The sequence below is a fragment of the Tinamus guttatus genome, unplaced genomic scaffold (genome assembly GCF_059628265.1).
Source record: "Tinamus guttatus ecotype Peru unplaced genomic scaffold, ASM5962826v1 Tinamus_guttatus_pri_ptg000246l, whole genome shotgun sequence".
Lineage (NCBI taxonomy): Eukaryota > Metazoa > Chordata > Aves > Tinamiformes > Tinamidae > Tinamus > Tinamus guttatus.
In genome coordinates this window covers 2,356,235-2,383,306 of record NW_028288780.1, presented here as the reverse complement: position 1 = coordinate 2,383,306, position 27,072 = coordinate 2,356,235, and the positions used below count along the sequence as shown (strand labels likewise).

Genomic DNA, 27,072 nt, shown 5'->3' with positions numbered 1-27,072 from the left:
GTAAACAGTAGTAGAAAAGAGCATAGTCCCTTTTTGAAATACTGTTAATTCCTTGTACAGATCAGACAGACTTTGTCTTTAGCTTCCTTTTCCCTCTCTTTTTAGTTGGCTATGGAAATGACCCAAAAGCCAGCCCAGCAGAGCACTCATTCAGCTGCGCTGATACAAACTTGGCAGTGTTCTTCCATTTTCCAACATAAGATTAGCTCCTATTTGGGGTTAAGTGAAGGCATTCACTCTTACTGTTGATATTCAGGAGCTGGATTTTTCTCTGTTTAGTACACAGGATCTGAAGAGGAGCTATTTTCTAAGTTATTGTCATGTTTTCATTTGTTTTTGATTATTTTTTGCACTTCAAAGAAAGATACTATTGACCTAAAGGACTTCCAAAACAATACTGTGATATAAGCAGCCTGCCTGCTCTTGCTGTGAGTAAACGCAGGGTTTATGCTCTGAATTTTGATCACTGAACGAAGCCAGACACTTCCTTTGAGACAGGTATTTAAAAGATTCTAACCTTAATAGGGCAAGTTTCTATATTTGTTGTTAATTGATGACTTAGCTAGCAGACACACCAAATGTAATGTCAAGGAAAAGGTTGTCTTTCTAATATTAGAAATCCAGCCTCGGTTGTGGAGGTTCTGTTGTGTTGTTTTGCTTTTGTTTTTTTTTTTTTCCCTAGTTTGCACATTTTCTAGTTTAAAAGGAAGTGTTGATTGTGAGAATGAAATCAACTTATTCTTCCAGGGAATATTGGCTCTGAATAGCAGTAAAATGGGATAATGTATATATACCTCTCTTTTTTACTGGAGTAAACACTCAGAGAACGATTATGTGAAAAGAGGTGCTTTGCAGATTAAACATTACCACACAGTAGCTTTTCGGAGGAGACTTGGCAGCGTGAGCGAACGGGAGCAGGAGGTTGCAGAGGAGTCGTGTGTAGAGTAGGGTGCACGCAGCAGTCTTTCCATGGCAAAAAAAATAACTTGCTCGTCAAGGTTTTCTTGTGTCCTCATCTCCGCATATGTGACAGGAGGAAATAGATTGTATGAAGCTTCTCCTTCTTGCTGTCATTGGGGCTGTATCTCTGTATTCCAAGGCAAATAATGAGGGTATTCAGCCAAACTATTGGTTTGTTTGCTCTGCAGCATCGGGTATGAGAGTTGGATTCATGGTCACATAAGCTAGGATCCTCAAGCGTGCAGTCCAGGATGTGCACAGAGCCCCGTAAGATGTGCAGAGGTCTTGGAGGTCTTCTCTGAGAGCACGGTGAGCAGCCAGAGAAGCGGAATGTCCCCTGTTTTGCCCTGGAGCTCTCTACTGGCAGACTAGGAAAGCTGTTTTGGGGAGTGAGGCTGCAGATTTTCGGGACCGGGCTAGAATGGCAGCTTTCCTTATGCACATGAAATCTCTTCCTAAGCAAGCAGGGTTTCCTGTGGAGACTGGCTTAGCGGAGAAGAAAAAAAAAAAGTACCCCTCAAATAATAAGGATTCACCCGATTGCTTTATTTCAAAGATATTTGGCAAATATCTCAGAGTAGAGAGACAAATGCAATTGAGCCGACAAGACTTAACGCAGTCGGAGGCTTAGCTGCTGTGACTCTTCTCATTAACTCTTTTAAGTACTTTTCTTAAGAAGAGAGGAAACGTGGGAAGTCACTTTGGAAACTCTTTAAGAGGATAAGTATTAGCTGAATAAAATACTAAGTATGAGGATTGTGAATTATTTGTTGAGCGAGGCCAAAGGGAAAAAGAAGGGAATGTGATATTAAAAATTAGCAATGCCATATGGGAAAGATTCTATTAGTCCCTTCAAATTCTTGTTAAATAAGCAGGGACCTTCAGCTCCTTTTTAGGTATTTTCTATTTTGATGCTCTTTAACTTTTGCCTATGATTTTTTTTGATGTTTATTTACGCTAGAAGCTTTTTCAAAGTAACTAGGATCTAAATTTATGTTGAACTTTAGGTTATGGAAAAGGGAACGTTTTGTTTCTGAAGATCAGAGCTGCTAGATGATACCGGAAGTTAACTTGCAGTCCATGATGTCACAGGGATATATATTTTCACAGCTGAGTGACATTTTATAGCCAATTTACAGTGCATTAAGTCCCCCAGTCTAAGCTGTAGGCACTGTCTTCTCCAAAGCCAAAGAAAAACACAAAGTGGCAAATTTGTGGATCACTATGGCTAAGGCCTTCAGTTAGGAGATTTTTTTTTCTTTAAAAAAATAAAGCTTTGGCACTTACAGTGGACACCACGCATGCCAAGGACCTGATTTTGTACTAGTGACTGTGTCTTGGTCTGATCAAATATAGCTGTCTTACTAGTGTGTGTTAGTCCAAGAACCTCTGCTGTCAACGATTGCTCTGTTTCTCCCAGGTAATGTGAAGAATAAGGAAGCCATGTTCAATAGCTCCGCAGAAAGAGAACACTCATCAATCTCTGTTCTTTACTTTTGATGGAGAGAGATGATGAGACAAAAATAATATTGCCATTTATCCTGCCTCTGTTCTAAAATATGCCGTAGTAGTAATTCTTGGTAAAATTCCTTTTTGCCTTTTGCTATTTTTGTATGCCAGAAATTACCAAGAAGATTGCTAGACTGAGCAGAAAGGGTAGGAGGTTAATTCCACTCCATCCTTTTCTCCTTGCTGACATAACTGACAAAGTAACAGTCCCTGCCCTGTATTGATGGATGACCAATTCTGCCTCCTGCAACTGTATTTGAGCAGGGATGTTTTGAGTCCTTTCTGTCCCTCCTAGCAGCAGTGGCACCCAGGCAGGGCGAGCGCACAGCAGTCCCTTTGCTGGAGGAGCCCGGGGCCAGACTGCAGGAGGGAGGATCTGCCCGGCCTCGACGGCCGCACGTGTCGGACACGCAGGGCTTCCAGTTTGTATTCACGGCTTCGGTTCTCCTTGGCAGGTGTCCAACCTGTACCTGTATGACAGTGTGCTCATGCTGGCCAACGCTTTCCACCGCAAGCTGGAGGACAGGAAGTGGCACAGCATGGCCAGCCTGAACTGCATGCGCAAGTCCACCAAGCCCTGGAACGGGGGCCGATCCATGCTGGAGACCATCAAGAAGGTGAGAGCAGAAAGCCATGCTTGTGCAGGTGATTGACAGTGTTCTGCTCTGTCAGACAGCTTTGCTTACTGTTAGCTTTTGAGGAGCTTTTTGACCTCTACTTAACTTGTCTTTGATTTATTCCAAGCAAATTGTTTACACCTGCTATAAATGATTTACAGTTATTAAACAAGCAAATCAGATTGCCCACACTGCTTTGTTGCTCCAGTGGTGTGTGTTCTCCTCCTGTTGCTATCATTGCTGCCTTCCGAGGAAGCAGTGTGGTAGGAATAGGCACTGAGATTGATATGTGCATACACCTTGGGGATTTCCCCCAGAGGAGAACTTCAGTAGCTTGCGGGGTCAGCCAGTGACAACGTTTAAGACTTATCCGCAAAGTACTGCAGCTCAGCTAGCCTCATAAATTATCTCAGCATCTGCAGCTATCTGCTTGTGTACTGACAGACAATTAGCACCAGGAGTTGTGCTGATTTGCAGGGTATTGCAAATATTGACAGTACTGTGAATTTGCAGATGCATAGGAAGATTTGCCGTGAAAGACATTTGATCAGAAGTTTGAGGAGAAAAAACATTTGTTTTTTAGTATGCTGGCTTAAGCAATTCTTTAGAGAAAAAAAAAAAGCTGTTTGTCATAACTTATATGTCAATGACTGTTTCTATTCTAGTGAAATGGTGTGATTTGATGAAGTGCTATGTTACACTCTGAGGAGTCCTTATGACACCGTCTCTGGTTGCCCATAGTTACCTCAACATGTAGCTGCTTTCCTGCAATCCCAAAGTGAAACTTGGTGATACTTCTACAGGGAAGTTTAATAATTAAAAATGTGTATATATCCTTTTTGTCACGTCCAACTCGATAGCACATGAGGCGTTGCTCTTTTCTTTAGGCCAGGGGTTCATGCCTTTATTTTCAACATTAGACCTGCCCCAACCAGCTGTGTCAAGAAGGTCATTGCCTCGGAGTCCCTCCTGCTTTTCATTGGGGTAAAACTGGATGAAGGATAAAGACCTAATTTGATTTGATTTAGTTTTTTCTTTACCATATAGAGTGGATGTGTCGGTACAAAATTAATTTTCTCAGAAAAGTAGTTTATCTTGTCTGAAGCTTTGTCTGAGCTATTGAAGAATCCGCAACTGCCAGGTTTAAATTTCCTGCAAACATTTTCAAAACAACCTGGCATATCTTCAATAGAACGGAGTGTTTATAACAGCAAATTTGTTCTACTCTAATTTTTTTCAAAAATTGTTTCCATAGGGCCATATAACTGGGCTTACTGGTGTTATGGAGTTCAGAGAAGATGGCGCCAACCCCTACGTTCAATTTGAGATACTGGGCACCAGTTACAGTGAAACGTTCGGCAAAGACGTGCGGAGGGTAAAGATACACTGTTTTTTCTTTTTTTTTCCCTTCTCTGCATAATATGCATTCTACTTCACAGGCGAAAGCATTATTCTCTAAGAATGAGTTAGTCCTTTTACTCATGCTACAGAAGTAATTTACTATAAAATAATATTTTCTATTTTCTTACGCACTTAAATCTTGAAAGCTAATTTTATGTTGGTAGGCGGGAGTCCTGCAAATTCTTCTCGTGTGCTGTAACAATACAGCATCTTACAGTGCTATGAACAAAACCTAAAACAACCATTGTTTACTCTGTCCTGTTTTTCAATGTAAATTATGGTATAATTGATATAACTGACACTTGTCTTATGGAGGAAATTAACTGAAACTAATTTGTTTAAACATACAGAGATTATAAAAGTAAAATGGCTGAAAGTATTTTGGGGAGGAAAAAAAAGTCCTATAGAAGGCAATTTTGGCAGCAGAGGAGGTTACAAAGTAAAGGATGGCATGCTGATGCTAGCAGGTGGAACAGAAACAGCCTGGGATCCGAAGGCAGTTAGGGTTGTTTCACAGGATCTTCAGCTTAAATTGTGGCACTTTGAAGAGACTATCTAGGACATGATCATATAGAGAAGATGCTCCAAAAAACCCATGAAACTCTGACTTGAGTAACTAGGTTATGATTGGATCCCAGACTACAAAGTGTCCCAGGAAGGAGGACTATCAGGTTTGTATGGTTGAAATGCTAATGTTGCTGCTGTATGGCCCGTGGTACCCACATTAAGCAGCGTCGATCAAAGAGACAGAATTCCAGGCAGAACTGAAGTTTATTAAAGTTACCTTTTGTTACTTGAGTTTCATTTTGATTCAGCTTCATTACACTAGCTTAAATGTCAAAACAAGCAGAGAAGTTGTCTATAAGCTACCATGTTAAAAAGCTCGAGCTGAGATTCTTTTAGAGTCTAATTTTTAGGCTGGCGTGAAGATTCTGGACTAAAGGCTGTAAGTGGCTGTTAGGAATACAACAGAGGCAGAGAAACACATGAAATGCATAAAGTTCCAGGTCATGTGATTGAAAACTTTGTGTGGAAAAAATGTGAAAAAACGACTTCAGATGGACCAGAACACCTTCCTGTATTGTAATGAGAGGGAAAAGGTTGTTTTCAGTCCACTTTGCTTTGTGTCTAGAAACTGTCTACTGCAAAGGAGTAAGTTTCACTTCTGGAAGCTGGCTGAAAGTTGAGAAATGAAGGGCATTTGGGATGATTGTTGTCTATTTCATAGAGCAGATTGGTTTAGGAGCCCTATGAAATAACTCAGGTGCACGGAGTGTGGGCATAGGCAGGTATAAGCACATATACCGAGTACCTTGTGGGATGCTGTGGAGTGTCCTGCCATGTTTCCATCTGCCACTTCAGAAAGGTTTGAGTTTGTTGTCAGTGCTGTGCTATCCTGGCAGATTTCTGGGATACCATGGGGCAGCTTGACTTTTGTTCCATTTTGACTGAAATTTCCCCAATGACTTTGAACAAGTCACATAATCACTTCATGCTTTGATTTCCCTTTCAGCAAAATTGGTATAATTACCAGTTAGAAGAGGTTTGAGGCTTTAGAGGGAAATTATGATGTGTGAGTATATATTATTCCTTTTGTTAGAATGTACATTTAATATATGGTAGCACATGCACAAAAGCTCTCACTTCAATGTGTGCAGCGCACACTGACCAAGCTGAGATGTAATCCAGGGATGTGAAGTGGGCATAACTCAAATATCACTCAAAAGGCAAAGCAATGTGGAAAATGACTAAATGGGAAGATGACTAAAATGACTAAATTGATACTGTACAGATCATTTTTGATGCCCAACTTATTAATTTGGGATGAATTTGTTAATATCAGAAGGCTCTTTGGATGTCAAATGTAAAACCTGATACAGTTTCGGAAATGAAAGGGAGTGAAATTCTGAAGACTTTAAAGCTTTTAGTTGTGGAATACTATTTGGAGCTAAGAGGAAGTTCTGAAAATGATCCTTTTAGCCTAATAGTTGGAGAGAGTTAAAAGCCAGCAATGTGCTAGAGCACATACCCATGAGTATTTAGAAGAATTTGGAGGAGGTGATATTTCTCAGAGCAAAACTGCTAGGGAACTGCTGGAATTCAATTATTTTGACAAGCTGACTTTATTATTGCAGCAAAGAGGTGTTACAGCTCAGAAGTACTTTTAAAAGCTCAGAAAGTCAGACTTTTCCCCTTTATTTTACTTGAGTAAGAGATCAATTCTGATTTATTGTCAGTTGTTTCCCTATCATAATTTCCTATATTTTAGCTGTAGAGGAACACATTCCTCCTGAGGAACAGAGGACCTTTTTCCGGAGGACCTATCTGTGATTTTATTTTCCTCTTTATGGACAGCTTTCACATCTATTCCTCCGTGTCCTGACCCTACAAAAAGCCTTCACACTTAGGATTTGTGACAAAGTGGAGCAGCAGTACCAAGCCTAACAGAGAAGCTGGTCAGAAACTAATGTACCATAAGACTCGACATCCCTTAGAAAGTTTCTCAGGGATCATTTCCACCAGAAGACCCCTAGGCAAGGTCCAAGGTAGTAACCTCAATCCGGCGGGAATTCACAGGGCTTTTCTGTGGAGACATGTTGATGTTTCTCTGCTATCCTGGGATCTATTCTCTCCGCAGTCAAAATTGTACTTTTCATTCCACACCAGGGTGATAGAGTTACAATTATGAGTAAATATGCTTTCCTGTTTCCTTCCTTCCCCAATTCTAACACTATGTTTTGTGGCAAAGGATGATAGTGGCTTTTGCGGCTTTTGTTTGCTGTTTTCCATTCTTTGAGAAGACTTTGGTGAAGGGTGAACCTCAGAAAATAATCTAATTCTTCTGATTTAAACATAAAATCTTGAAATTAAGGACACTTTTTGAGAAGCTAAGCTTTATTTCTGAGCACTAGTGGGCAAGGTAAATCCCTTAGGATCTGTGACCTTGCTTTGCAAAAGACTTGGGTGACTGACAGTGTGTGCATGTGGAGGTTGAGAAAGCACCGTGTATTCATGGTTACTGTTGTTGTTGCTGGTTTTTTTTAAAAAAAAAAAAAAAGATCAGGGTCTAGCAGAGCATTTTAAAGTTGAAGGATAAGATTTTTCAGAGAAACTGGAAAATCTTAAATGCCCAAGACTTGATGATTTCCAATATGGTTTAAGTTCTCAAAACCTGTAAACACCTTTAAAAATACCAACTTGATTATTTGCATGTAAAGAAAAGAACTAGAGATAAGAGCTATGGGAACTGTAGAAAGTATAAAACATAATAGAGTCTGGTGAAAAGGAAAAAGTAGGAAACTGTAATGGTAATGTCACATTAATGTTTTAAATAAAAGGAAATTTGAGAGACAAAGAACAACTTGGAAAAACAAGATAAGTGGTACAAAGTGCTCAGGTGAAGACAAGGGAGCAGCTAGGAGGTGGCTAATAGCCTATTATGTTCAAAGTCCTTTGAGACCTTTGAGGTTTTCATTTGTAGCTGATTTAAAAAAAAAAAAAAAAAAAAAAAACCCTGTCTTTTCTTTTCACCTCCTAGGTCCATCTCCTGTGCTAAGGGTGTCTGTATCAAATTCACCAGCAGTCTTAGTTGCTGTAATTGCAGGGTTATGCACTGTCTCATGTTCTTGCTGTGAATTTAAAGAGAGTTACCAGCAAGTCTATTATTTTTCTGGCTTACTTTTTATTTATCAGTCCTTTACTCATTTATTTTTTCACCCTCAGGATGAGAAAAGCCTCTCTGCTGTTTATTTTTAAAATCTTCTGGTGTAAGCTGCCTGAGCCTGCGCTTAACTCCCAGCACTGCCAGTGGCTGGGTGGTGATTAACAAGTCCCCGTGCTCCATTGACTCGGTTTCCCAGCTGCAGCAGGGAGCTGAGGGCACTTGCCTGCCTGGTGAAGCGTTTCCCAAGCCCTAATGGAAGAAAACGGCTGCTCTAGCAAAGGCGTTTAGCTGTTATCATCAATAAACTGGATGAATCATGGTGTTGAACAGCCATATATATTGCCGAGTGTAGGAGAGACCAGCCCGTCAGAGCTTGTCTGCAGTTGTCAATGGAGAAGCCTGTCCAGCTCACGCAGGACTAAGAGCCTGGTGTGAAAAGTTGTTCGGGGCTCCCGTTTCCTGCGGGGAGGACACCTGTGGAATTAATGGTTATTAAGGAAAGCCTTGATGCAGCTCTCTGCCCGGCCGAGAGCCTTCATGTCTCTTAGGTTTCTGCACTTGGCTGAATGCCGCACAGGAAGATGTGTGAATAATCCAGTGCAGTCAGGACCTCTGAGGGAGAGCGAGAGCTCTCGGGCTGCTTATCTATTTTTTCTCGTCCATCCACATATAAAGAGAGTTTAATAGCCACTAACTGCCCTTGCAGGAATGTGATGAGGTTTAGATAGTTAATGCTTGTAAGGAGCTTTGAGATTATCTTCCTCATCATCATCCTTGGCAGCAAGATGCTCTGCAGCCATGAAATGATGCTGGTTTTAGCATGTCTTATGACAGAGCTCGGTTTGCACTTTAAGCAATCTGCAGTTCTTTCCCAAGCTGGCTAGAACAAAGGCAGAATTAGCAGTTTACACACATGCTGTATTTCATTTAAAAAACATTCTGCTCAAAATTATAACATTAACCATTGGCTATTCATTTATGTCTGTTTGTATGTTTTCATTTACTTTTTAATTAGATTTTGTTGAAATACAGTCTGCTTCATAAATGCTCATACTTGTTTCCTTTGGCACTCCTGAGGCAGTTTGCAGAAGTTCCTGTAGATGGTTTTCTGAGATGCTTCTCATTTGATGAAAACCCTTTTCTTGAATCTGATTGTGATTTAATTCTGACTATTACCTGTGGAGGGATTTTGTGTTTGTCATGATAAGAAATCCTTTGCTTTTTATTTGTTAGCAATTAAGTATGTTTTTTTGTTTGTTTGTTTTTTATGGATCTGCAGTATTAGGTGCTTTTAACTTTAAAAATATAGCCAAGTTGTAATTTATACTGCTAAACGTTAGGAACCAAAGAAAATTATCTCAGGTGGTTACTACTGTAATTAAATCGGTTTTATTCATATGGAGAACCTAAGTTGCCTTAGGTGAGCCCAAAAAGAGGTGCTTGCCTCCTGTTTGAGGCCTTCATGAACATACCCTGCAGTGTGACAGTTTGGTTTAGTGTGTGTGGTCAAGGTCTCCTTCAGCTAAAGACTAGGAGTGAAGTCTTGACTGCTTGTAATCCCTGAGATCCTCGGTTACCTTCTGAAGGGAGGGCGAAATAGCCCTCATGTTCTGTAAAACATCATTTCTTTGTATTTACACTTGGTTTAACTTTCTCTGTTGTGCTTAAGCTGATCGAGTGTCATGGTAGAATAATTTGGAAAAGGAGTATTGTGATTCATGCCATTAATACACTAGATTTTTCTTCCATTTGAGACTATATTTTTCCTCAAAATAGTAAACCCTTCATTTTTAGCTGTAGATTTCTCTATAAGGTGGATGTAAGGAGTAAGAATAAATGTAAATTTCCTGAGTTATTCATGATGAAAAAATACCACCGTGCGAGTGGAAATGTTTATGATGAAATTTTAAACCATAGAAGAATACTAAAGAAGAAATATGATAAGCCAGAGTGCTTTTTTTTTCTGAAATGAAGTGGGGTCTCTGTTTGATGGAGTTTTCTGAATTACTTTTTTATTTTGTTTTTGCACATGAAATATTTTATGTTCACTATACTTTCATTATAGCTGAATTACGACACTTGCTAAACAAAATGTACATAAGCAAGTTTAGGAATGTTTCTCAGCTACAAATAAGTATTTATTTTTGAAGTATTTTTGTTTTGTTTCATGATTTGGGAAAACATTGCCATTGGGACCCATACTTTTGTGTAAACTATTACTTGTATTTGCAAACAGAAAATGCTATTTAGATTTGCAAAAATACTGATGTCAACCCTGAGCAAAAGGGATGTCTCGCAGAGTTTGGCTGGTATTCCTCTGAGCATGAGTTCTTGCTGGTGATCTCCTTGGCAAGATTGCTCGTCTGTTTATATGACATTTTTTTCAGCATGAAGCTTGAGGCTGGATTTTCAAAAGCAGCTGTTTCTGAGCTGTGAGCGGGGCCATGATACCTGCAGCAATTAAGAGGCTTTGCTGAGGCTTGTGCAGCCCCCTGCACCACTGGCCGTCCTCGAAGGCAGGGAAATTCCTGCTAGTTGCAAGTTAAATACTGCATTATCCTTAACAGGTCACAGTGATGAATCCTGGGGATAACTTTTATCATTTATAACATGCATGCAGTATTGTATAGAGCTAGGATATCGGGAGTGTTAAAATCAGCCCTGTAACAACAATGACATCTGTAATTATGGAGTTTCCAACCAAGCTCTTTAATTTATTGATGGATCCTAGGAGAGTATCCAGAAAGGGATGAAAGGCAAGTCACTTTCCACAGCTCAGCTGGCAAGGAGTTCTGCAATGCTAAGCTCATGTGTGCATATGTGTGCACATAATGGGATTTTTTTTTTTTCTGTAGGGAAGCAGAGCAGCTTCAAGATGATTCTGAGCTTAATAGAAAATAGGAAAAAAAATGCTTCAGAAATTATTTTAACCCTTTTGGAAATCTAAAGACAGAGATTATTAGCTACTGCATTTTGCACAATATCAGTCTGAAAGAGGGCAATAAACCCACTATTTCAGAATGAAGAATAACAGTTTTTCTCCTGTATTTTCTGCCCTAAGAAATGTCTTTGAATCGAGACTCTTCCTTAAAATCACACTGAAGACAAAATAATTCTCTTTGGGGTGTCCGGCATGCTTTTTACCGTAATGTTTACTTAGCAAAATCACTTTGAAATATGCTAATGATAATTTCAAAATGCAAGCTAATTAAACTAACAAATCAAATAGACGTTATCTTGGCTTTCATAAATACATAAAATAAGGGGACTCTAATGTCTCCACTTTTAGCCTGACTTCAGTGTCAAGGACAGTTGCAAGGACTGTATGTTGAAGGAGGTAGATGGACCTTGCTCAGCTTCCTTTCTTTAGCATTTGAAATTGCATTAATTCTTCTATTTGTTGTTATGTTATATCATCCAGAAAACTGTAAAACTGGATAAAAAATACATTTTATAAAGCAATCTATAATATCTAAATATAAGTGAACTTTATTGTCTTTATCTGTGTATTGCTCTGAAATACCCAGTAGTAGCTGGACATTTAAATGCACGTAGTTCAACTTATTTCTTCATCCTACAAAACCATGGTTGCGTTGAGTAAAAAGGATGATGAAAAGAAAACCAGGGTTTTATTTATTTGTATTTAACAGAATGCTCGGAAATAGAAGTTAATTAGCATTCTATTTCTATTTTTGCTCTATATTTCCTTTGTGCCATTTCACTTCAGATGATGTTAGCTTTGCATCGTGAACATTTTCACATTCAAAAGGTAAGTTTAATGGCTAGATGTCCTTCTGGTCAGCCCTCATGGAGAACATGCAGGATGTGCACAGGATCACAGAACGGTTGAGGTTGGAAGAGACCTCTAGAGATCATCCAGTCCAACCCCCTGCTCCAGCAGGGACACCCAGAGCACGTGGCACAGGGTGGCAGCCAGGTGGGTTTGGAAGATCTCCAGAGAAGGAGACTCCACAGCCTCTCTGGGCAGCCTGTGCCAGGACTCTGTCACCCTCACAGGAAAGCAGCTCTTCCTCATATGGAGGTGGAACTTCCTGTATTTTAACTTGCACCTGTTACCCCTTGTCCTGTGTGTGTGGCCACCACAGCGAAGAGCCTGGCCCCGTCCTCCCTACAATCACTACTCAGCTGCTTGAACATGTCGATCAAATCTCCTCTCAGTCTTCTCTTCTCCAAGGTAAACAGGCCCAGCTCACTTAGTCTTACCTCATACAACAGATGCTCCAGTGCAGGTCATGAAATGCCATGAACTCTTCCATTTGAAGACAACATTCTTTTACTGGAGTGGAGACAGTATTGGGGATAGAAGGTAACTCCCCAGGTGACCCACACTTCCTGGGCAGCGCCTCACGCTGGGGTGCCGGTGCGTGTGCCCCGCTAGCGCGTGCCGTGTATAAATGTGTAAGCAGAACGCCCACCGCAGGAGCGCTCACGGGCAGCTCCTGCAAGCTGTATGTTGGCAGCAAACTGTATCTCTTTATGTAATGTATAAATGTATTGAAGTGTTTTCTAGCATAGGAGAGGTAGATGAGTGGGGAATAATAATAATTAAAAGCATTAGCAGTGTTAAAAAAGTCGGTTCTCTATATGTTGCCGTAGGCTGAAATAGGTATTAAATGAAGCAACACGCTTGTATTCCACTTAAAATTAGACCCAATGCGAAGGAGAAAAAAGCCACAAACTTTTGAATAGTGAAATTTGCCAAAATTCACTTTGGGAGGAGTTTATTGGGAGCCTCTTCCAGAGGTTAAAGCTGTCGAGTGCATGGCCCTGCCTGCCCTGGGAGGCCGAGCTCCAGCTGTTCTAGGTGAAAGATGTAACTGGCAGCAGGCCGGGAGGGCAGCGGGATGGAGGCGGTGCTGCGGGTGGCAGGATTCCAGTCACGCTGGGCTTAGGAGATCACGAATGACCCGAAATGACACCTAGCTCCAGAGTGAGGGCTGGAGCCTCACAGGAGGCGGCAGCTTGTGCTGGCCACGTGCGGCTGCTCCCTCGTCCTCTCAGCGCAGCCGGAGCTGGACGTGAGGGCTGTGGGGCAGAGCTACGGACGGGTACCCCGAGTGTCGGCCAAAGAAGCCGCGCTCTCAGTCAGAATTCTCCTTCTTCAAACACGTCAAGTAAATCTCTCTGAAACGTGGTGCTTTAATGTAGGAGAATAGCTACTTCTTTAAGGTACCCAAACAGCTCCAGCCTATAACAGGCTTCACTCGCCGCGGCATCTTTGCTCTGTTGTGCACTGCAAAGTCCTGCGCAGTTTGCTGGTGGGGTCTGAAGCCCTCCCAGGTATCAGGCTTTGCTGGAAAGGGATGCAGTGGGAAGCATGAGTCTGGGAGAAGCTGCTGTTAGAGTGGAGGAGTTGGAGGAACGTGTTGCCACTTGTTGAGCCAAGCGGGTGGCCAAATATGGGCTTTCTTTTAGGGAAAAGAAAAAAATACTTGAATCTCTCATCAAAGCCAGTTTTCACCAACATTACAGCTGTCTGAAAGACAGGGGCTGCAGCAGTGTGTTTTGGGGCACTGTGGCTGTGCTGAAAATGGTGGTGACCCTTCCATGGCACTTAGTTACTACCAGCCTGGGGACGTCTTACCGTGTGTCTGATTAATCTCTGGTTTCAGCAGATCAACCGCATAGATCTACCTGTGTTGCCCATAATAACATCTCCAATTCTTAAGATTTTATCCATTGATAAAATTCATTGCAATGTTGTGGGAAAAGTGCATGTGTTTTAAAATAGACAGATGAGATGATACCATCTAGAAATGGTATCTGGCTGATACTAATTCCAGTGTGTGTTACTTTCTTTAAAAAGCAAGGACTGCTACCTAAATATATACAAGGTTGACACAGTGCAAAAATAGACATTTTCCTGCAAAGCAGGCTAAAGCTTTCCAAATACAGCTCTTGGGAAAATAAGTGACTGAACGAACTGCAGCATTTAGTCCCTGGAGCTTTAGCAAACTGAAAAAAAGAGTAAGAGTTGGTGATCGCTTATATGGGGAAAAAAACAACAGCAATGTGCAGCAGTTAGGAGCGTGGATGCTATTTCATGCTGTGAGAACATTTCGGTTTGGGTAGTTTTGGCGCTATTTGTAATATCCTTAAAGCTTCATGTACAATTTATTCTTATAATATTAATAACAGTGAGGCATAAGTCAGTAGATGCCAAGCAAGATTGCCATATCTGTTTGTCTATTCTTGTTATTGAACGTGAACTGAGCTTTCTCCCACCCTCTCTCTTCTCATCCAAGATCCCTTTCAGCAGTGATCTCCGAGGCCGCTGTAGCTATTTGCATTTCAGTAGCATCTAGAGGCTATGCATTTGTTATAACGGGAGCTGCACAGATGCATAACTATATTATTATTCTGTAATATATGAACCATGTGGTTGTGCTGTGTTCTCAGAACCCTGCCAGTATAGTTTTGCTGTCCTCATAGGAAAAAAAATGCTTTAAGAAAGGTAAGTGTCAAGAACATTCAGTATCGGGAGTCCTACAGGGTATTTGCTAAGATAGGGAAGGATGTGTCTGTAGGTCACGTTCAAGGTATGGTTTTGGACTTCAGAAATGTTCCAGTCTGGATATAACTAGCACTGCTGCTGTTTTTAACTCTCAATTAAATTAGTATGAGGGATGATGAGGTAGGAGCTCACCTCTGGTGTTGAACAAGTTTGTTGCTAAGTATTTTTACTAGGGCAAGGGAAGGCAAAAGAGAGCTCAAAATACTTACTTTGTGAGGACTGCAATGAGCTTCTGTAGTTATATTTTATTAGCTCTTATTTGGTCTGAGTGTTTGGAGGTGGGCTTTTCCTCAAGAGACTTGTCTAAAAGACATTTCAGCATCTAGAGCTATTTTTTATTGACTGCAAATAAGAACATGGTAACAAGTGAAATGGGAAAACTAGACTTGCTGGGTGAGGTAGCCCTTCCCCTGCTGTCCGCAGTATCCGTGCACCCAGGTCCTCTATACGGCGTTGCTCTCCTTGGAGGACCTTTCAGTGACTTTCTGCCTTAAAAAAGTGCATGGTCTTCCCTGCATCTTGAGATCGATCTCTTACTATCTTGGGAGCTTGTCCCCCTGGGTTTGCGTCTCTGTTCCCTCGTGTGCCTCCCAGTTCTGCCCTGCAGGTCCATACTCTGCTCCCTGCTCAGCTGCTCCTGGGGATGCCCCTGTCTCCCCGATTTGGGTGACCCGGTGTGCAGCTCGGATCAGAAAGATTGGTACCTTCCTCCATGCTGCCTAGCCACGGGTTTTTAATAGCATGGAGCGTATCATTGTGCAACGAAGAGAGAGATTAAATAGATCCATCCATTCCGCAGATCAATATGGCAAAGTAGAATGCAGATCAATATTGGTTTACTGCGCTTCTCCATTTTGAATCTCGATGGAGGATTTGGGTAAAGGGTAGTGAATTGTTCCAAGATCTCTAAGTGTGCTATTTTAAGTGCATTTTGATTTCATAAAAATGTAAAGAAATACCCATCCCTAAATCTAAGAAGAAGGGAGAGAGAAGTTCTCATCTGTATTTCCATTATTTATGTAATGTATTTCTGTACATTTTGCCCATGGGTGGTATTACATTACAAGATTTCTGTGCATTATTAGTTCTGCTGTCACCCATAACTTGCCACCTTTAAACACTTTATACAAGATGACTCCTATTTGAGTCTTTTTAATTATCCATATGCCATGATCCTTCCTCCGTTCCCACTCCTACTTTGAAATAATCAGGATGCAATGCCATGCAGTCATTTGTTGCAGCTGACAGAGAAAAAGAAGGAATGGAAAATACAGATTGGACTACTTTTTGTTAATATATTCAGCTTTTGGTGAGAGTCAGATTTCATAAGGAAGAGAGTTTAAATTAGACTGCGGAGGCATTTTTCAGAATTAATCAAAATTTTAAGGCATTAAAGAGATCTGACTTTAGAACAATTATTGCAATTATATTAGTTTTCCAGTATAATTTATTATGATTCCTCAGGATCATAGAAGAGGGCCTACAGCAATGCTAGCACTCTGTTTTAGCAAGCACGCTCCAGGCGAAACATCTCCATTGCAGCATCCTTTGCGCTTCAAGGTGGTACGTTATTAAAGCGGTCGAAGGAGCGGGGCGCACGGCATCCCAGCGAGTCCTGTGCCTTGCCCATAGCCCGCTTGGAGCGAGCCTCAGCGGGAGGTCGGATTTAGAGACCCTTCTCGGGTTGCGGGCTCCCCGTCCATGCCCCGCTTCTGTCAGGACTGCGCGATCCCGTCCAGAGAGACGCTGTCGGGTTGGCGCTGTGGGGGAGGCCCAGGCACGCAGGCGGCTGCTCCGAGGGAGCCGGGGCGCGTGCGGGCTGCGCAGGGAGGCAGGGGCTGCCCGCGGCCTCGCGGCGCCTGCCCCCGCGGGGCCAGAGCGCTCCGGCTGCGCAGGCTCGGCGCTCCCGCAGCGCAGAGCAGCCTCGTCCCGGGCGCGTTGGCCTCCTGTGGCTCAGCGCACTGAACTGCAAAGCCAGATGTTCTCTTTCAGGTTGTTGCTGTGAACAGTTAACACCAAAATGCTGAGTCTTTAACTTATAGAAAATGTTATACAAAATGCTTAAACTCATGCATATGTATGTATCTGTAGATTTCAGTCTACCTTAATTTTTCTGTGGCACGTTACAATCTACTTTCCTTATCAGTTATTTGAAAAAAGAAGTTATCAAAAACATTTGTTGCGGGGGCATTTTTAAAGTTTTATGTGGATGTATTTAAAAAATGGAAAAAATGTAGCAATAAGTTTTCTTATTTTATTTCGCTGTGCTGAATAACCCTGTCAAAATTACTGGCTTTGAGAAACAAAACATGCCTAGTGGAAATGTGGGGATGTGAGAAACAGAAAAAAACTAAGGGATAATAATCCTCAATAAACCTGACAGCTGATATCAGTACCTTTTTCAGATGAATACAAGCTGGAAATACGACTATGCTTCTCAGACCATACATTAGGACGTACATTAAGGTAGCTGTGAGGAAGAGTCTTGCCCAGTTTGTCTACGCAGTGTTTTAAAGGTGGTCATGCCGTTTGTCTGCATCATGTTTTAACTGTGTAAAGGCAGCCATGCAATCCCCCTGCTCATGCTCTGGGCTAGCCTGGCGGAAGCGTGCGGGGCCTTTGGCTCCTGCTGCCTTCCGCAGAGCACGTGGGCTCTGGCGCCCTGCTGTGTTGTGCGTATGGGGAGAGGACAAATCTGATTGTGGGGAAAACGCACACTAGATCGGTGCATGAAGAAATAAGTCTTTATTTTATTTAGATGAGATGTTAACAGGTTTTTGTTTGTTTGTTTGTTTTGTTTGTTTTGTTTTGTTTTTCAAAATAATAAAATATTTTCACAGACGAGGTGCTACATAGTCCAGGCCAATAGTTTTCTGTTTTTCAGAATCTGAAGAAATATTATACTAATCCATTTAAACAGATTCATTTTCAGTTTCCTTGGTTGTTTCCTCTCTTTTCATGAGTAATTAGCTGTTGCCCCTTCTGCTGCAGACAGTGGTTACTGGGTCCAGCCCGTGGAAGCAGGGTTCCTGGTTATGGAAGAGGTCACATATAAGAAGCTTCAGCTAAACATGCAAGTATCTTGTCTCTGCTGCCTCTCTTTGCAGGTACTTTAAACACTTTGATCTAGTTGTGTCATTATCAGGTATTTACAGGCCTGAGAGGTTATTAAAAACATATATTTAATCTTTGTGAACCTATCTCAGACTCTGATAAAGCCTGCTTTTATTAAAAATTAACTCTCTTCTAATTACCTGAAAGAGAATGCTCAATATCATACTTTATTTTTCCCTCTGTAAAGACTTAACTATTGATTGCTAGCTAGCTGGATTTGGCACTTTTTCTCGCTGCTGCTTCTGCTGCATCTCTGTAGAAATAGAATCTCCTTCTATCTTTGAATACATAGGATGACCTTGAGATACCTGCAGGTCTGTCTTTTTCCTTTGGGGGAGGTTAGGGGAATGGATTTTGATTGGATCTTTTTTTTTTTTCTCTGGTGATCTTAGTAGATCAGTTGATTTGCCGTGACTGGAAAATTTAATGGTTAGTGTTGTATGCGTAGTGGTCCAGAACCCTTAGCTCTGTTGTTTACCGTACGGATAGGGCTCCCCATTATTCTCTGAAGCCGTTCACAACTTTGACTGAAAGGAAACATTTTAGAGGTTGTCAGCAGGGTTATCCCGAACTGTAGGAGAATATCATGGAGTTACTGGCTCTGTGCAGGATGAGGATGCTGTGCAGCGGCTGGCAGGGTATTCCTCACGGCACGGTTCCTCGGTGCGGTTACTCAGCCAGTGACGCAGCGACGGCGAGGGATCACCTCTTCTGCACGCTGAGGGTGCTGCCAGTGGTAGACTGGTGGCTGCAGGAAAGCAATCAAGTCAACAGTGATGTTAACTTGTTCAAACAGAACTCGTCAATAATACAGAGAGGTTTGTTTCTGAATTAGCCTTGTATATAGAGTGAATATGAATTTTCTGTTTGAAGAACAGGTGGAGAGCAAGTTGTGTTGTCACACTTAGCAACTGTGCACTTTGGGACCAGAAACCATGTCACTTCAACCACATCCAAATGGGAACAGGTATTTGGTATCAGTGCAATCTGAATCAAGTTATTGCTTTAAACAAAAATTTCTCTTACTCTTTTGTATTGGTGTGCTAATAAGCTCCAGATCTGTGCACTTACCGTCAATGTGTGGTCGGCCTGATGTCCTTTTAACTAGATTGTTTCTTCCTTTCTTAATACCCGACTTCAGAAAACTGCTGTTAACATTTTGTTCAATTTATTGAATTTAAATTATGAGTTAATATGAGAGAGCAAGATACAAGCGCGCAGAAACTGCCTTATTTATCAAAACACTTCTAACCAGTGTCAGTGGTACATACCATTTTTTAACGTCTCCATTTTCAGGCATGTATTTGAAGATAGGTGGCAGTGGGTAGGACCCTGAAGAGGAGCCGCTGCCGGGCGCGGGCTGCGTGTGGAAATGCTCTGCCTCCCGGGCGAGCCGAGCGCGGTTGGCTCTGTGCATCAGCTTGATGTATGCCCAGGCCTGATGCGTGCCATGGGAGAACAGGGCCAAGCTGCCGCTGTGCTAAAACCCTGGACCCATTTCTTGGTGCGCAGTCAGTCCCCGCTGTGCTGGGTCGCAGACTCTGTAGGCACGACGGTGCCTTTCAGCCCTGGCCTGCCGGGGCCCAGGCTGTGTTTCCTCACACGTATTAGAGTATGGACCATAATCTTTTGCTTAACCTTAGCTGCTTTTATTACAGTCTCAATGGGCCTATTTGTGCCTAGCTGGTTTCTTTTGAGCTTTATTTTCAGCGAGGTTGTTTCTCAGTCTTCAAAGTAGACTCTGAGGTGTGTTAATGCATGAAGCGAGCTCGCCTCTATTGGGATAAATACAAGCTGCCAGTAACCATTCCCTGAAAGCTCCCTTGATTTCCACCTTCCCGAGTCCTCGACTGTTGTGTCCTTTGAACTGTTTCACCTAGTATGTCTTAAACTGTTGACATTGTGAAACGCAGCTGTTAGATTTCACCCCAGGAATGATTGAATAAATGTGCAAAAAGATTAAGGCGCTTTAGGATGAAAATCACTCTACCACGATGATTATCCTGACTGATGAAATTCTGAACTGCATGTGGTTCTTTTTTCTTCTAAACAAGGAAAATAAAAACCATTAAAGCACTCAGTCATGTTATAAATTTCAGATGTGGTTTCTTTGGAAATAAAATAGCAGACGTCTACCTCAATAAGGTTTTAAACAATCTTTCAACTTTAGGACTTTGTTGCATTTTGCCCTCGGGAACCTGTTCTTATTATGATTATGAACCTAAGGAATTCTTGAACAGTAACGCTTTTCTATGGTAATAACACAGTAGATATTATACTGAATTGATGATTGTTTAAAAGCTTTTGCCAGTGTGAGGTAGAAATGGTCCAACATCTTTGAAACAAGATACTAACTTTGGATTGAATCAAGAACTGTAATAAGGGAGAAACACATTCTTAGGAAATGCATTGAAAATTAGTAGGTCGAAGATGAAAAGATAGAAATCATTAATAAGAGTTTTTCTTTCATTACACAAGAATAGTTGGCATTCATGCCATAGGAAGTTGTGTGGTTAATTGAAGGATCCGTTCTTGCATTATAGTTCTCCTGTCACTTTCTGCTTTAATGACAGCATTTCGTAAGGTCAGTTTTGTAGTAGTTCGGGGTTTTGCATAGGGGTTTTGCTGATATTGGCTGCCCCACAGATGCACCAACTATTCTGTAATCTAGAGCATGTAGTGCAGGGCATGTTTATTATTTTTTATTTCAGTTGCTTCTGACTTGTCTTTTTTGGGATGCTTAGTTGCAGTCTCTACCTCTGAGAGTCAGGTTCAAATTGGGCAATATTAGGAAATAACAATTCTCTCTCTCAAAAAAAAAAAAAAGAAAAAAAAAAACTTTTGGCCTGACTAATAAGAAGCCATGTTTAAAAGATATTTTTCCTTGTATTAATGCGAGTTTGAAAACTCATGGTGGATGCATTTCAGAGGGAGAACCCTTGGCTCAAAAATGCAGCTAGAGATTGTTGGAATTGTACTTATATCACTTTTTATCTTTCTTTATGGTGGAGCAATCTAAAGTATAAGAGTGACAGTGCAAAATACCCATTCATAAACACCAAAAGCAAAACAAGAGTTTATCAAAAATATCTTATTTCTCAGCTTTGATGTGTATCTAATTCCATGTTTTGTAATGTATATGTAATTTTGAAGTACAATTTCCACATAAAATGATGTATCCATTATCTGGTAGCTAGGCAACTATTCTAGGGTTTGAGAGACCTATGCTGAGAAATAATATCCCGTCCTCCTCTCCTCCCTCCCTGTCCAGTGAAATGAGGAAAACAATACCTCGAGCAATCTCAGTGCCTGTGGCAGCTCCTAGAAGCAGAGGAAGGGAACTAGGTGGCTAATCAAAGCCTGATGTAGAGCACAGAAACAGGGCCAGCCTCTAAAGCATGCCGGTCCTCATCACCAACGTCTACTGTTGCCCGTTTTGCTGGAGTACATTCTCCTGGTTGTGCCTAACTGCGCCAGCTCCTGGGCAGCACAAGGAAGAATAAAAAAATACAAGTCCTAGTATATTTTTTCTGGACCCCTGGGTACATATGCCGATCTCAAGCAGAAAAAATGGTTCATTGCCTTGGTGGTCGTGAAGATCCTTTTTGAAAATACTGCGCTGTTGAGGGTGTTTGCAGCCCCAGCCATTCTTCATGCAGTGTTTATGAATGTCTCTGCATATCTTGCTTTCTAAAGATACATGAACAGGTCAGGTACTTACGTGCGTAGTGCCATGCAGAACAAAGATGGGAGCAACTGGAACTTGGGAAAGAAAGGAAAAACAGGGAATGGTTGTTATTTTAATAGCAAAAGATGGGCAACATAACCATTACAGTGGTTAAATGAAGCACTGGCTTAGTGAGAAAGGAAAAAAAAAAAAAAAAAAAAAGCCAGACACAGCTGTAATAATTACTGGAATATTGCTTGGATAGACGGGTCTAAAATTAAAGTTTGTTTGGGTTGTAATAGGATGTTTGTCCCACATCTGTTATGAGAGATTAGGAGACATTCTAGTCCTTCCACTAGAAAACTGATAGCAGCAATTGCCTGCAAGGAGAAGTCGGACTCCTTTAAACCAGATGATTAACCTTGTCATATTTCTGCTGGTATGGTGGTTAACACTGTCAGATGTTTTCGAAGTCTTTCAGTACTCAACATGTTTTAATTAATTGAGAAGAGAAAGATGATCAGTGGAAAATGGAAGGGCAAGAAGACAACTAAATTGTTCTTATTTTTCTGTGAGCCTGCAGCATGTCCTGAGCTGAGTACCATTTAAGTCAGTATTTATAAGAACTCTTCTGTTTATTTGTTTTCATTTTATTATTAAAGGAAGACCTTTAGTTCTATAAAGCAAAACTTAATTGTATTTTACAGTGCAGTTCTTTCCAAAGTGTAGTTTTCCTGTAAATAGAAAGGCATGCTGACCACTTTATGAAAACTATTTAAGGTTTTTAGTGGACTCAGAGAGGTAGATTTGTTGTTCGCTTTTATTAAAAGTAAATTTAAAAGACCAAATGACACTAATAAAAAGTTAATGTTGGCAAGACTAAATTAAAAAGGGGTAAATAAAATAATGAATCTCCAAGATATTACTTTATTAGCGATTTCTCTGTGATACTTTTATGGTGCATATATAGTTTCTGATGTGGTTGACCACAAGGTTGTAGTGTAAAAAGCCACAATTTAAGAGAAATGTGCTGGAGTGTATGCCCCTGAAACCTTCCTGTTAATGCAGAAAATCACTGAGAGCATTTACAGAAGAGACCACTGGAAAAGAGTCAGTTGGAACCTTGGTTGACATACAGTGTTGTAAGTGCAGTAAAATCAAGGGATCCTGATCAGATTTTTCCAAATAAAGGTTGACTTGGAGTATTTTTCGAATAGGATGATAACATCTATTGGCTGTGCAGTCAGTATAATAACTGCAGTTCACCTATACTAAACTTAGCTTTAAATGAGCTAATTTAGGAATTGCTAATGTTATTTCTGCAACATTATGGATTTCATACACAGACTACAAATCCTGTTTATGTTTATTTTAAAGGCCTTTGCAAGTATAATCACACGGATGCAGTAATAGCAATGGAAATTATGGTAAACAGGACTGTTAGGTTAACTACATATGTTCATGACTACACACACAAATAACCCATTATGTTTGACGTTATGTTAATAAATGCAGGATAAGTAGGATAATCTCCCTATCCTACTAAAATCTCTCATTGTTGTATCTATATTATGTTTCTTCTGAAAAACTTGTTTCTTAATAAGTGGTTTCTTACATCTGGATCCATCCTATTTTGAAATGCTGCTGGGTCACTGCTGGTATCCTGCAGTTTCTTTCGATGTGCGTGGTCAGGGCATCTGAATGCAATACATTTATAGCCCAATTCAGATCTAGAATCAAGAATAATATGGAATTATGCAGGTAATAAAAACAGATTGGTTTAATGTCCTGCCTTTTCTTTTGTGAACAACTTGGCAACTGTACCATTCTAAAACTCAGCTCTGTCTGAAAACTTGCCTTCTTGTCCCAGCTGAACCGAGCGGCCGTATGGGGATGTGTCTTGCACCGCTTGCCTGGCAAATTCAAGCCTGCAGGGCTTTGAAGGCTGGAGACTTCAGATGCTGTGTTATTTTAGGCCTCCTGTGTTCACATTTTACTTTAATCTTGTCACAGGTAGGAAGCAGTGACAGGCCAGATTCAAAGCCTGTACTTACTTTTCTCAAATAATTTCATATTCTTCACAAGGTTCTGACTACCTGAAAGGAGTTTTGCTTTGTGTTGTTTGTTCCTGTCAGACTTCTCTAAGCACTAGGGGAATTATCCAGACAGCTCATGAGAAAGGCTAATCTTCATAAGTTATTTGTTATGATGCTTTGAACTTTAAGGAATGGGCCTTTAACCTCATTCTAATTCAAAATTCAGAGCGTCTGTTGGCTTGTCTAGTACTTTGCTGAATTGAGGCCAAGGCTTTGCCCACTGGTAACGTGCGCAGCCCTTGTTGACTGCACAGGAGGGCCTCATGCTTATGCCCCGGAGCAGTGTGTCTGGCAGTGTATAAGTGTGTATAAATCCCATGCCAGAGAGGAAATTGGGAGCGAAAGGGCTGAGTGTGTCACCATACAACGCTGTAATTATCTTGCCAGCGCCCTTTATCATGTACTGGCATCTCTTGAAATGGAAAGATAATAATGTTTATGTATGAATCATAGAATCATAGAATGCTTAAGGTTGGAAGGGACCTCTAGAGGTCATCCAGTCCAACCCCCCTGCACACGCAGGGTCACCTAGAGCACGTGGCACAGGACTGCATCCAAGCGGGTTTTGAAGATCTCCAGAGAAGGAGACTCCACAACCTCTCTGGGCAGCCTGTTCCAGTGCTCTGTCACCCTCACTGGTAAGAAATTTTTCCTTAAGTTCATGTGGAACTTTTGATGCTTCAGCTCCTGGCCTTTAGTGGCCTCTAGTTCTGTCAGCGGCCACCGCTGAAAAGAGACCAGCACCATCCTCCTCACTCCCTCCCTTGAGGTACTTATAGACACTGCTCAGGTCCCCTCTCAGCCTTCTCTTCTCCAGGCTGAACAGGCCCAGCTCCCTCAGCCTCTCCTCATAGGGCAGATGTTCCAGGCCCCTGATCATCCTTGTAGCCCTGCGCTGAACTCTCTCCAGCAGCTCCACATGAGAGAATTTACTGCATTTGTTTATTTTACCATAGATTAAATTATAATGTCCATGCTAATGTTAGTTAATAAGTTAGCCGTATTTAAAACTATCTGAAATCTAAGAATTCTAAAAAATTGAGGAGAGATATCTGCCTTCTGCCTTTGTACATCTATTCTACATTAATAAACTGAGATTTCGTAATGTAAATCATCAGCATACTTGCAGATGTTAATACCTGATATTTTCCTTATTCTGTTATAGTAATTTACTTTGCTATACCGAAACATTTTTATTGAAGTACATCATTTTTACATGGTTTTGTTTTAAAAGTTCTGTTATTTTCCGCTGTTGTTATTAAGGTTTTCTTGTACAAGGCATGTATTAGGATTGACTATGTCCTTTTAAAAGGATATCATCTGTGTTGTCTTAGAGGAGTACCGCTGCTGTGTTGGTTCATAGTTCAAAATACAGTTGAAATTTTGCTCATTGATTGATTTTTGAATATGAAGATTTAAGGAATTGTAGTGGAAAACTGTTAAGGTGATCAGGAGGGAGACTTATAATGTACAATTGAGTTTTAACCTGAAGAATAGATGACTTTTGTATTAGCTGAAGTTTTCATATCTTCTTCTCAGATCTTGTGTGCTTGAGTTCTCATATATGGACTGCTGTCCAGGGGAAGTTGAAAAAAGTTTTAAGCAACGGTATTACCTGCTCATGCAAGCTTAGCAATGAGTCAACCCCACAGATTCTGAAGCTGACGTATCCCACCTGAGCACTCTCTCCTCATTGCTGCTGCTTCTTGTTAACTCTTTTCAGAGGTTTCTTTCTTAACTGACAGTGTTTCTTCCTTATGCTTGCTTTCTTCCTCTATCACTTTGTTCCTTCCGTATACTTACTACATTTTTTTCCAGTATATCCAGTTCTTCTCTGGTTTCTAGGCAAGTAAGTCAGCTACCATCAGATATTTCTGCTGCTGCTTCTGATTTTGCTTTTTTAGGGCTTTCTCTTTTTTGTTTGCTCTTTGATATTAACATGGTAGGCACCAAGTCTCAAAAGAGAGATTTTACGGAGTAGCACTTCTGCAGGTGACCCTAGGAACAGGACAGGAACTCTAGCACTTTTCCTCCATCCTAAATAGTGAAACGCCTGGTGTCCCAAACCGTTCACTGTTCATCAAATACCGAGGTGGAAAATCAAATTACCTCTTCATATATTTTCTTTCACTGAGTTTTGTGAAAGGCTGTGTATAGATTAGGCACAGTAAGTTCTGTGATGTTATAATAGAAAGGTGGCTGACTCCAGTCTCGTTGGCTTGCATGTCTGAGTTTGGTATCTAAGCTTAAATGGTTGACAGAGAAAAGCAATTAACTGGAGAATTCATATCAGAGAAAAGCTGGGAGGGAAAAAAAAAAAAAAAAACTTGTTTTGCTATTACTTAAAACATTCTTTTTCTCCGAGGAAAAATAAATTTGATACCTCCTACGTTTTTCAACAAGTATTTCCTTTTTCCAGATCTATGTAGAAAGAGAGATAGGACTGTGCTTTCTGTTTTGTTTGTTTATTTGCTTTAAGCAAAATTATGAAGGCTTTTTAATTCGTCCAGGTATGAATGCATTTTGATTTTATATATATATATATGTATATATATATATATATATATATTTCCTTTAACTCTAAAAGCTAGACCCTTCCTTTTTAAAAGTAAGGATATGCTGCTCTTATGACTCCAACTTCTGGGAGCTTTAAAGCTTTTAATCGTATTTGCTAACAACATTGCAGTTAATATTCACAACCTACTGGATAAACCAACTGACCTTATACACGAGCAGAATGACTGCCAGTGCTTGGCACCAATTTTTCAGTCTTCTGCTTTGGTTTGCTATGTTGCTTCGGCCGATCAAGAAGAACCAAGCTGCTTTTTGAACAAACTCATGTTCTACCTATTAGGTAGCAGGCAGAAAATGCAGATGAAATATGCAGATTTTCTCAGCCTTTGTCCAGAATATGTTCTGCTGTGACTTTTAACTCCCTTTGCATGTCAAACATTGTTAAGTTTTAATCATCCTAACAATTAAGTTTCCTTAGAATCTTACCACTAGAAGCTCAGTGGTCAGTATTTTTGGTTGCATAGATGAACCTTGCTGACACTAAAAAGGACTGAGCTTTGATAGCTGAGAGAGCCAAATTAATCATGCTGATGGAATGAAAGCTTTTTAACATAATATTAAAAAAAATCACGCCAATAAAAATCAGCTGTAGCAACAGCTTTTTGGCAGTTTTTCATTGGAATGATTTTTAGTGGAGAATTTTGTACAGGAAAGAATCTATTTAGCTCAAAAATAAGGAATTGCCTTGATTTTTTTTTAAAGCATCTGAAGGGTTTAGTTCTTGCAGTTAATATGTAAAATCCAAATGCTAAACTGTAAAATAAACTTGTATTACAAGTTGGTTTCTCTCATGCATTTTCTTTATGTGATTTTCCTGCATGACTGGAGGGTGTTGTAGCATTTTTTACAGTGGGTTATATAATATACTGTAGCAACTCCTTCACGGGAAGAAACGGGGGGCTAGGATTGCAACGGGCAGATAACAATAGGAAAAA

General features: G+C 40.7%; 1 protein-coding gene across 1 annotated transcript in view; it reads left to right on the top strand.

Moving 5' to 3' along the window:
- GRID1 (glutamate ionotropic receptor delta type subunit 1) overlaps nucleotides 1–27,072 on the top strand; it is a 437,352-nt gene that overhangs the window by 337,492 nt on the left and 72,788 nt on the right. The window contains 2 exon segments of the mRNA XM_088526360.1: nucleotides 2,925–3,086; nucleotides 4,342–4,461. Of these exon segments, the coding sequence (XP_088382486.1) occupies nucleotides 2,925–3,086; nucleotides 4,342–4,461 (282 nt within the window).